The sequence below is a fragment of the Xiphias gladius genome, chromosome 16 (assembly GCF_016859285.1).
Source record: "Xiphias gladius isolate SHS-SW01 ecotype Sanya breed wild chromosome 16, ASM1685928v1, whole genome shotgun sequence".
NCBI lineage: Eukaryota > Metazoa > Chordata > Actinopteri > Istiophoriformes > Xiphiidae > Xiphias > Xiphias gladius.
In genome coordinates this window covers 25,123,626-25,135,109 of record NC_053415.1, presented here as the reverse complement: position 1 = coordinate 25,135,109, position 11,484 = coordinate 25,123,626, and the positions used below count along the sequence as shown (strand labels likewise).

General features: G+C 46.6%; 2 protein-coding genes across 3 annotated transcripts in view; both read left to right on the top strand.

Annotated features, from left to right (window-relative positions):
• On the top strand, positions 1-8,989 carry rbm44 (RNA binding motif protein 44). Its single transcript, XM_040148872.1, has 15 exons — positions 1-14; positions 1,092-1,276; positions 1,592-1,700; positions 4,144-4,735; positions 4,811-4,872; positions 4,986-5,159; positions 5,344-5,509; positions 5,615-5,649; positions 5,761-5,842; positions 5,977-6,100; positions 6,189-6,320; positions 6,426-6,493; positions 6,706-6,779; positions 6,982-7,210; positions 7,917-8,989. Exons 1-15 carry the CDS (start codon positions 1-3, stop codon positions 8,208-8,210), a joined length of 2,340 nt encoding a protein of 779 aa, XP_040004806.1. The 3' UTR covers positions 8,211-8,989.
• A 180-nt stretch (positions 8,990-9,169) lies between these two features.
• Positions 9,170-11,484, top strand: part of itgb5 (integrin, beta 5) — a 44,576-nt gene continuing 42,261 nt past the window's right edge. For both annotated transcript variants that reach the window (XM_040148159.1, XM_040148160.1), the window contains exons 1-4: positions 9,170-9,771; positions 10,618-10,703; positions 10,915-11,122; positions 11,225-11,474. In XM_040148159.1, coding sequence (XP_040004093.1) covers positions 9,693-9,771; positions 10,618-10,703; positions 10,915-11,122; positions 11,225-11,474 — 623 coding nt within the window. In that variant the 5' untranslated portion in view covers positions 9,170-9,692. The remainder of the gene's footprint in view (positions 9,772-10,617; positions 10,704-10,914; positions 11,123-11,224; positions 11,475-11,484) is intronic.

Here is an 11,484-nt window from a genome sequence, read left to right as displayed (position 1 = left end):
ATGTGCTGCGGAAGGTGGGGTTAATGATAAAAATGTATAATACTGATAGTGAGGGGAAGATTTGTGACTGAATCGGAAACGTCTTGTGTGAGCAGACTCTTCGGGTTAGAGCGGGGAACTCCCCGTCTGATGAGGTCCTCCTGGAAAACTAGGTCAATGTCATTAAGCCCTTATTTAATATTCTGTTCAGTGGTTTGTTTAGTGGAGTTGGAGGAGAGCGGGGGTTTCCCCCCGTTTTAGTGGATAATGGGCCTGCGACAAAACAGGGACAGAACTTTTTAGTCAAGTGGCCCCAAGAACAGGGTGTTCAAATATACTGGAATATTTCTATTATAGTATTAAAATATAGAATATTTTACTTTGCTTTAGTAAAAGACCTTAATATTTAGTTGAATTCGAATATAAGACCTTTGTAATACGACAAAAAAATGTAAATTAATCACAATCATGAAAGTATGATGGAAAGGAACATGACCAAGAATTATAATAATAATAATAATTATTATTATTATTATGATCATTATTATTAGGTCACTTTTTTTTTCATTACGTCCCTTTAAAGAGTCGATGATTGTAAATAAATGAATAAATCAGTAGCGTAGTGTTAGAGCTCCACAAATGACAGTGGCCGGGAAACTTGGACAGGTTAAGCCAAAAATAATTACCCGGCTGTACTGGATACCATTAGACGGGAGGGGGGGGGGGTTAATTTGGTTGAACTGGTCCTTTAAACGCCACAAGAAACCAACAAGTTGTCGATTAATTTCATTAGCAGAGGTCCACGTAGCCCCCTCCCCCCCCCAACGGCTAACTGAAGCCCGCTTTTTGTTTAATATGTAATAAATATGTATTTTTTTCTCTTTTTGTAAAGAAAATTGCAGCAGGTAACAAGCGTTTAACATTCAGGTAAAAGGCTTATTTTTTTAGATAAAGTGGTCGCATTCCTTCGTGCTGTGATGTGTGCTAGCTTTCGTTAGCTAGCTGGCTAACGTTCATCTCCTCAGTCGTAATGGAGTCGCGCCGTGTCGCCGACCTCGGTGACCGCTCATTTCGACTTCTGGAGGACTGCTCAACCCGCGGCTGCCTCTCAGACGGTCGTGGCCTCGCTTTTTCGCTCACCTTACCCTGCGAGGTGACGGCTCCCGGGCCTCCGTACGTGGCCGGCGGCTACGCGGCCGCGGCGGTGGCCACACCCCGCTTTTACTGTACGGTGATTGGGAAGCGAAGTCCGGGTCCCCGGAGAGATTCCCATACAAAAACAACGCGTCTGCGAAAGGTTAGATCCAACGGCGCAGTGAGGTTAAGTCCTTATTTTTAGGTCGAAGGTACAATGGCAGGCTACAAGGTCACCGTGGTCTCTTCAGGGGACTTTGAATGGGTGAAATTGTGTCTGGCTGGGCTGCAGATTTCCTCGCAGTCACCGCACGTTTTAACGCCTAAGGCCTCGGTCACCAATGTTGAGCGGGGCCTCGGGGTTGCCGTTGACGTTCGTTCATCTCACTGTGGTTTCTACGCAGCTACACATCGAGTAACATCGCTGCAAATACACGTGTATAATCTGCACCGGTCGCCATTTCTTTCCGTCGAACAGGTTCAACGTTGGAGTTGGCGGCTGCTCATCCCTGCCTGGCGCCAACCGACCCAAACGGGGCCGGGCCGGTGCCTCTGTTTGTCTCCGCAGGACAGAAAGATCACAGGAGGTGTGTTTCCGAGGGCACAACTTAATGTCACACAAAATGTGTTGGATGAAAGACATAATAGATATAGATAGGTAAAGAGATGGAGTAGATAAATACTTTGTTAATGCAGAGTGAAATTTAGGCATCTAGTGGCTTATTCACCACAGACGAAACAACTGAAGTGAGAACAAGTAAGGCGATAAAAAGGCCGTGATAATTAATAACAAGCAGAGAAATAGCTAAATAAAACAAGCAGGAAATATGAAGTTAGATTAATGACAAGCAGATGAAACACGACACACTGACCACCCTAACAATTAAATGGGATCTGTACACGAGTGTGCGGGAGGTTAAGTGCAAGTGGGGGTCGCGCAAGGAGAGGTAAGGTTCAAACGCCCAGCTAACCATTCCTGTAAAAGAGTCTGAGGTTAAAGAAGAAGAAGAAAGTCCAGCACAGTAGCCCGGGCCGGCAAGGCTCCTCCTCCTGCGTACGGGAGAAGCATTTCCTCAGGCTTTTTATGGAGCAGGTCGGCAATGGCAGCCTGGCACTGACCGTACCTTCCCTGGCCGACCAGTGTGCTGTGCCCGGAGTGGTTTGCATTGCCCATTACGTACAGGAGTTAGTTCACGGCTATACACAACAGCAGTCACACACAGAAAAAGAAAAAAAAGGACATAGTGTTTACTGGACATTTCCCATTGGGACTGTGAAAGCGTGAAGGGCTGATCACAACTTTACAGCGACAATAAATAAAAAACAGAACACAAAAATAAAACGGTTACAGATTGAGATAATCGTGGCCCATTATATTGAAAGAAGCGCTAATGTGCGTTTGAATGCAGACACACCAGTTGGCTTGACACAATGCCAAGTCCCTGTTTTGTGTTTATGGGAAAATCTAGGCTTCCTGAATGTCTGTGTACAGTCAACACACGTACGTGTATGACCCTGTGTTATATCTAATATGGGAATATGGGAGTGGAATGGGGCAAAAGGGATGAAGGATAAGAAATAAAAAAGTTCTCAAGTGTGAGTTTAGATTCAAGCTATTTCAGTGTCATCATCTTTCTCTCTCTCTTAGATGAAGGAGGGTTTCACCGGTTTCTGCTGTTAAAGTCCGATAAGATGCTATAACCTTCTAATAGCTGAGCACACATTACGATCAAACAATGACATTTTTTTTTAATGACAAATGCAGATAACATTGGAAGTGGCAGTCCTGTATCCAGCCAACCATGACAGCCAACAAGCACAAGTGACGTGCAGAATAAGACGTGCAGATTTGGTAACTTGCAGATCTCACACACGCACGGTGGTGCTCCTGTTTTATGTCAAATTTTTAAAAGCGAAACAGAGTTATGAGGTTCTAAATGAATCGGCTTGTCAGAGAGAGACTGGGGCTAACCCTTCTAATTAAAACACAGAGGCTTTGTGTGGAAAGCTGATAGCGCTCTGTTCCACAGATCACCGTCCGCCGCCTTTCAGTCTCCCAACATCAGTATCGCTACCAGTGAGAAACATGTAACACCCTATGTCAAGAAATAGTTTCACTTAACAATTTTTTCTGTGGGTGAGACATTTACTGGACTGTAACAGAAATCTATGACTCATGTGACATGTCTACAACTAAATCCTTGTGTCTAGACATTGTACTACCAAGATGAATAAACAACATGTAGAAATCAATGAAAAACATTTTAGTCTAGAACAAGGCTTATTTCTTGTCTGGGAAACTGCTCCCTAATCTAATGAAGTAAGATTTTTAGTAGACAGTTACATTAAAACCTAACTTTCATACTAGAGGAGCTTCAGCTTAACAGTGCTTGTTTGTTCGGGCCCATTCACATTTAGAGTCGGAGATGCTTCACAACAATGTGAGGGAGGACGTAACCCTAAGAGCGGGGATGGATATCAAAAGCAGCCACATGAGGAAATCTGCCCCACCGAACAGCTGATCCACCCGCAAGACAGCTTCCATACAGCCGTCAACCGCCCCATCACTGCTCCATACGTGCTGAAATCAGTCCATTATATTTGTTCATTTAATTCAGTGTAGACTCGACCATCCTGGTTAAATTAAATTTTAAGTATACATTTCTGGAAATTATAAATTGTCATTGTAATTAATCACCTTGAAACCTAGTTTAAAACTGATGCGTAGATGGACCTGAGCAAACCACATCATACTACTAAGATATTTTATTTATTTTAACCTAATGCCAAAGCTCTGGTTTGTCCATTTCGTAGTTGAATAGCTTTTAGTTAATAAAAGCTGTAAAATTAGTAAAAACTTGGATATCAACTGTTACATGTCTGTATTTGACATCAAGGACGAGTTTTAAGTGAGATCTGTCCATATGTAAATGTACATTTTTGGTGGAACTTTTCATGTCTGTTTTGTGTTTCATCTCATTGTGAAATATGAATACATATTAATGTGAGCAATACTGTTTCATGTTACAGGTCAGAATGGTCAACAATTGAAAAAGAGTCTCCTTCTGAGTATTACAGCTTTGACGGTATCGAAATGGATGGTAGAGAGTACAATGACAGGGGCGTTATCCAGGCAGCGCATCTAGAACCGGTCAGCTGTCCTCTGGGCCCGGTTGAGGGAACCGGGACAAAAGAAGGGTGCCAGGATTACGTGGTCTGTGGAGATGAGTACACCGTAGACAATGATGAAGCTAGCTTAAGCCTCGCTAATCAGAATGACCACGTCCATAGCCTCATGGAGGAGGATGAGAGCATCCTCGTCTGCCTGGCCAGCGAAGGACTGAAGGCACGTAATAATGGCGTTCACTTGGGCCCGGTCACCATTAATAGTGAAGCACTGGCAGACACCACTGAGACCGTGAAGTCTGCTCAGTCTCTCACGAAGATGAGCACTTCAGAAAAGTACACCTCCCCTCTGCCCAGCGTTCCCAGCTGTGACCTTATGGTCGGCAGTGAGCTGGCTCCACGTGCTTCAGCTCTAACCCGTCCTCTGGATCCAGAAACTGCTGACAAGCACGTCATTACTGAAGTTCACATGGCAGATCTGGACTATCTTGCCGAGGTAAGGTTGAAACCGGAGATCTGTAATTATAAAAGCTCCAGAAAAAAAGTCAGCAACTGCTTTTCAACATTTCAGGAATTTATCAAACTCAGGACGGCTCAAAAGGAACAGAGAGAGCGAAAAGAGAAAATGAAAAGGTGAAGTACCAGATACAGGCAGTCCTACAGTAAACTTGTTAATATATTTTGCCCCGAAGGAGTTTCCATGGCAGTTGTTGGACTGATATCTTTCATCATATTATTTTTTCCAGGTCAGGTTGTAAATTGAGCGAGGAATGTGGCTGTATCCAGCGTGCTCAGCAGGCAGAGTTGGGCCTCCTGGCCCTGCAGTACAGCGTGTGCAGACAGCACTGCTGGAGACTCTACTATACCTCTGCTGAGGGAGAGCAGCTCACCGCACTGCGTGGAGATATGGATCAATACTGGTCAGTTGTTAAGCTCTGTTTCAAAGTATCAAGGTTGTTCTCTCACTGCTGCAGTTAATGGGTGTTAAACTCTAATGTAATCTGTTATCCAGGTTGATGTTTCTAATGCAGATCAACAGTGCAGAAGGAGGCCAGCTGTTTGAGCCGACCACTACTAAATTTTATTATTCCCCCGTCTCTTCAGGCCAAAGGACCCTCCTGCAAACATTTTAAGTGTTCTGCAAAAACTGGAATCTGACTATAATCAGATGAGGGATGAGATCCTGGAAGGGGTTCCCCTGGAGCAACTTAAGCCTCTGTCTGTTGACTCTGAGAAGATAATCATAGGAGCAAGTTACATCCCTGCGCAGGTAAGACTCAGCCGACCAACCAAGTAATGTCAGAACACTTAAAACTGATTTCATATGTTTTAACCACGGGTGTAACAGCAATGGTCTAATGTTGTCCCTGCTTAGATCACGGGTGGTGTGCAGGGAAATCTTCCTTCTTGGTATGTTAGAAAGTATATGCGTGTGTGTCTGATGTCATTCAGTTACAGCAGTTTAGCAGACTAGGCATTTGCCTTTGTAGACACTGTAATGTTGTCTTGCCTGATCCTAAGGTGCTCCCTGGAGCCACAGGAGTGTCCTACATCAGGTGAAGAAAGTGGATGTCCCGGTGATCCAAACAGCAATGGCTGCCAGGTATGCTTACAGACCGAGATGTAAAAAATCCTTGAGCTGCGCGTTGATGCTTCACTGCTGCTAACTGGGCCCAATTTGGCATCCAGTCCTCATCAGTTTTAAGAGCTTTAGCGTGTGGTTCATTTGTCTCCCAGGACAGTCGGAGACTGGAAAAACAGGACAAGATGGAGAACAGCAACTCAAGAAGAGCAGTCTCCGGTGTCCCCCAGGACAGAGGTGCTAATTGTGATGCACACAAGCCGGAAGACAAGCAGACAAGTACGCAAAGGCATCTCTCTCACATTTTTAAATAATTACCTGGAAGTAGCTGATTAAATCAAAGATGTGCCATTCTCTGTGTGGACAGGTGCCGCACGCAAAGAGCTAAGCACGAGCGAGGAATGGTACGATGCAGAAGAAGACCTGGAGCCTGCAGGACCTGCAGTAACTGCTGAGACGGGACAGGACCCAACAGTGATTGCACAAGATAGGACCAATGGTAAGTGGTCAGTGAATGTAGCTTAAGCTCAACAGCTGTGAATGTGGGGGGGTTTCAAATTTATTTTGGATCAGATCCTTAGCGTTGAATTTGATGTAACCACAGAGTCTGCGAGTGAGGAGGCCAAGAGCTCAGTACTCTGTGTTTCCAACCTACCCAGTAATGTGACCGAGGTGAGTGTGTACATTTCTGCTGCGTGCTGCTAAAAAATAACCACCTAGAAGTAATAATCAAGAGAATAAGTGCCACCATAGTTCCGATATGCGATTCAAAGGGCAATTCTAATATGGTAATGTACATTTCTTTTAACCGCAGTGCATGGTATGGTGCCATTGTGGCCAGCAGAGGGCAGTACAGGCTTTAACTAAAACTTTGTCTTTGCCAGAGTGATGTGATGCTGTGGTTGGAGAAATACCAGGCCTCTGACGTTAGTATCTCTGTTTTAAAGAATGACTTGAGGTGAGCTACGTGAGACCGTCTATTGTTAGCACACATTACTTGCGACATTACTCCCACCGCTCTGTCCGTGTATTATCTGAGCCAAACTCTCCATGCAGCTGCTGTAGCAGAAGGTTCTAATGTCAAAGCAGCAATTTGTTTCCCAAATTGACTCATTATGGTCAGCGTAATGACTTTCTGTCTCGCTGGCTGCGATCTCTAGAGTTGCCATAGCGATGGTAGGTGGCCCCCAATATGCAGAGGCTGCAGCGAGAGAGCTGAGTGGCTTCAGCGTGGAAGGCCATACTTTAAATGTGGAGCACATCGGTGGGGCTGTAGTCGGGGGCCGGGGCCGGGGCCAGACCTCAGCGTCCATTAGTGAGGCTGAGTCCTCACGGGATGCCACCAAACCGCAACCGCCCAAGACTGACCCCAGTGGCACTGAAAGGAAGGTGAGAACACGGGAGGGAAAAGTACGAGCTCTTCTCCGTGTAGCGGAGTGGTGGGCATAGTGGAGGTGATGAAGTAAAAAGTCTGGCATCTTGGAATGGGCCCCTTGAAACTGTTTACTTTACATGCTGTGTTATCAGCTGTAGCGTTTTTAAGTCTGCACTTGGAGCTGTCAAGCAGATACAGCTGTTTTATATCTATCCAGAAAACCCAGGACCACTGACAGCTCTTGCCGTCTGACAAACGCTATATAAAGCATATCTGAAATAATTGATATATAGAAAATCAATCTGCAACTATTGAAATAATTCATTTGAGTCAATTTTCAAATAAAAATGCCAGAAATTCTCTGATTTCAGCTCCTCACATGTGAGGATCTGTCATATATGAAAGTGAACTGAATATCTGTAGGCTTAGACAAGCGGTCAAATAAAACAAAGACTCAGTTTTCACTATTTTCTGACATTTTATAGACAAAACAATTCATCAATTTATTAGGAAAAAATAATTAGCAGATGAATCAATAAAGAACAATAATCATCAGTTGCAGCCTTGAAATTAAATATAATTACCTTTGGATTATTATTATATTAATCTTACACAATCCTGGAAATTTTAAAGAGCTGTTTGCTCTTTTTTATGCTTTGGAGTTGATCATGTCCTGCTCATCGTTTTGTCGTGAAAAATATATTCTCTGTCTCTCTCCAGTCGATGTCTCGGCCGCCTCGTAGCTCCAGCATCAAGAACAGGAAGGTGGTCTGCATCTCGCCCACGGCGAAGGGAACCTGCGTGCCCCAACACTACGGCACCATGGGCAGCTTTGATACCCTGATGGCGGAGCTGACGCAGCGCCACCCGGGTATCGGGAGGAAGAGGATTGTGGATGCCCTGTCGGAGCTGAGGGCCAAGCACCGGGGCGTCCTAAGCGGCCTGCCCCTCAGGACCATCGGGGAGATGGCGTCCGAGCTCCTGACCAGGCCAGCGAGCGCCACACAGTCATGAGGAAGCGCGGCTCAGTCATTGAGAATTTAAGTCTTACCAGTGATTTGTTGTTGCAAGTTTTTGTTAGAATAGAATCACAACCCCTCAACCCCTTTTCCTTACAACTCAAATATTCCAAAGAAGGGAGAAGCAATTAATCTAAAAGCAGTAAGATGTTAACCTCAGCTGAAAAAGTTAAGATTGCCTTAAAAAGTAGTTGTAAAACTTTGTCGCAGTTTTCCATCGTGTCCGTGTTCATTCCAGGTAGCATCAGATTGGTTTCAGATTTTTGGTTGATTAGGAGGTCGGGGTTTGTTGTAGCAGTCAGCTGATACATCTGGAGTTTGAGGGTTTCACGCAGCACCTCCTCGGCCAGTTATTGGTCAGTTAAATTAGTTTTAAAGAAAAGAGTTCAAAGAGACTTTCTAAAATGGTGTTTAGGTTTCAGTGGAGTTGTATTTTACATCCAGTATCAATAAAAAGGACACGCATTGAAGTATTTTCTTAACTTTTGTCGTCTTCCCTGCGAGCCCCTCTCTGTGTTTCTTTGACTAATAGTCCTACCTGGATTGACCAGTCTACTGGGGCTCAGTTAACAAGGAAAGCCAGGTGGAGACGGCTCCCTCTGACCCCCAGATCTTGGTTTGGACGAGGACCCGTCCCGTACATTGACTCCTGTACCATCTGTGAGCACCTGATCACCGTTTCTCTGACCTGCCTCCTAAGGCTTTTTCATGCAGCCAGTGAAAGGAGAAAAACGAGGAAAAGAGAACCGGTCGTGTTGCAACCAATCCGTGGCACCAGGACGGGTTCTGGGACCGATCCCTTGGGGAGCCGCCACTAGGTGTGCGAGCCGAGTGCGGGCCGCCCTGCGCGGGGGTCAACCACACTGCGCCGCCGACGCGTCAGCGGAGCCACGAACGGGTTAATGTAATCCCCAGTCTGGGAGTGGGCGGAGATTGCAGCTGGGAAGCGAACCGGCCGAGCAACGCTCAAATCCGAGAGGCCAAGTCGCCGTCGGGAGTCGTGGGCTTTCGTCCGTGTATCTTCTTCCCCGCCCCCGCTTGTTGGCCTTTTGCGCATATTTTGATCGCACCGGACCGACGAGTGCCATGAAACCGACGGAGAGGCTCTGTGGTCGCGGTCAGCCGCGGGAAAAGTAGCCGAGGCGTGGAAGGCTGCAGAGGGGTCCGAACGAGAAAACTCGGACGCGGACTTGAGTTCGAGGAGCAGAGCAGCAGGACGGTCGGTGTGGGGAGCTCGCTTTCTGCACGCCTTTGGACGATGGAAAAGTCCCCCTCCTCACACGGATCCTTCATCATGAGCCGAGAATAGGCGCGTCGGTGGATCGAGGATGGTCTAGACGCACTTCGCTGTTATGGTGTTCACAGATCAACAGGGCTAAATCCAGTGGGAAAGTAATCAATCGGCGCCCGCCGCGAGTAGAGATACAGAGCTGGCACACAGACCGGAAAGCGTTGAATAAACGCGCTGGGTGACACCATGTGGACCCCGGGGACGTGGATGTGGCGGGCGGCTCTTTGCTGCGTGCTTCTGGAAACATTACTGCACGCCGCCAGAGGTAGGACAAAGCTGGCTGGTCCGCTTTGCAGTAAATTCTCGGTTATCGGCCATCAGCCTGTTTTTTTGTTTGTTTGTTTAGCAACAGCAACATCGCCCAGTGATCCCGTGTTCGGAGCGTACACACCGGGAGCCTCTGTAAACTGCTGCCGCATGGAGGGGGAGGGAAACGACAACATTTGGTTGTTTATGTTTACCGGAGGTTTACAGCACAGTTGGCAGTGGCAGAGATGTGAGGAGGGGGGGAAGTGAAAATGCATTCAAAACCCCTTCCTGAAAAACAAACCAAACGTAGTTTGGCTTTTCTTTTTCTTAAATATACCACACACGCACCTATAGGCTTTAATATTAAATGAATATGACAGTTATCAAATGCCGCCAATTATGAAAATGTCACCATTGTGTACCACAGACACGTTATACACTGACCACAAAAATGGAAACACTTGTGCAACCTCGGGCATGTTCTTCCTTTGTGAATTCCTGATGATTAGTTGTCGTCGACACTGTGCCACAACAATGGTATTCGATTTCTGGCTTTGATTTTGTTTTTTGGGGGGGGGGGGGTAGAAATACTGGAAGCGTCCATCTGTATAACACAATCCAATGCAACACCACAAACTACAGCTTCAGACATTACCATAGAGCTGAATAAACACCGCCGAGACACGTTGCCAACAAAAACTAAAACCATAACAGTCGCATAGTAAGTATTGGACTGGACCGCATTACTGCGCACAGGGGTTTCTGTTTGTCCGGTCCCTAATATTAGAAAAAGTCCTTACCGAAATACATTTGTGACCGTTTTCCCATTTCTCTCTGTGGTCTCTTTCCCACCCTTTCCCAGGTCTCAACGTGTGTATGAGTGGCAGTGCCACGTCCTGCGAAGAATGTCTCCTGATTCACCCCAGTTGCGCCTGGTGCGCGCAAGAGGTACAGCTCACCTGCTGCGCTTTTTCTCGGGACTTACGCGGTGTGCGGGTACAGAGTGGGTGCAATGCGCGAGCGTATGTCAAGGCTCTCTCTGGGTATCAGCAGTTCCCGCAGTTTCCGTGATCGCGGCTCACGTGTCATTACATTTAAACGTTCACCGTTCTTTCACGAGTTACAACAGTGAGTGATGCAGGGTTCATCTGTCCTTCAGGATTTTGGAAGGGGGCGCACTCTTACGTCGAGGTGCGATTTTAGTCCAAACCTGCAGAAGAGGGGCTGCGCCGCTCAGTTCATTGAGTACCCCACCAGCAGCATCTCGGTCCTGCAAAACATGATGCTGAGTTCCAAAGGGTCCGGGGCCACCCAGTACGACGTCGTCCAGATTATGCCCCAGAGAATCTCCCTCAGCTTGCGGCCAGGTAAGTAAGAAAACCGCTGCACAGGCATGAGAAGAATTTAAAAAAAAGAGAGGTTTTTATGAGGAAACCAGCTAACAGATTCTGTCCACCTGCACCCGCCAGGAGACCAGACGTGGTTTGGACTGCAGGTGCGGCAGGTGGAGGACTACCCGGTGGATCTCTACTATCTGATGGACCTCTCTCTTTCCATGAAAGATGACCTGGACACCATCCGTAACCTGGGCACCAAGCTGGCCCAGGAGATGGGAAAGCTTACCAGCAACTTCAGGCTGGGCTTTGGCTCCTTTGTGGACAAAAACATGTCCCCCTTCTCCTACACAGCCCCCAAGTATCAAGAGAATCCTTGCAATGGGTGGGTAGTG

Coding starts and splice junctions, on each gene's coding strand:
- rbm44 (XM_040148872.1), top strand. Junction 5,650..5,760: donor CAGGGAAATCTTCCTTCTTG/GTATGTTAGAAA, acceptor CCTGATCCTAAG/GTGCTCCCTGGAGCCACAGG. Junction 6,321..6,425: donor TGCACAAGATAGGACCAATG/GTAAGTGGTCAG, acceptor ATGTAACCACAG/AGTCTGCGAGTGAGGAGGCC.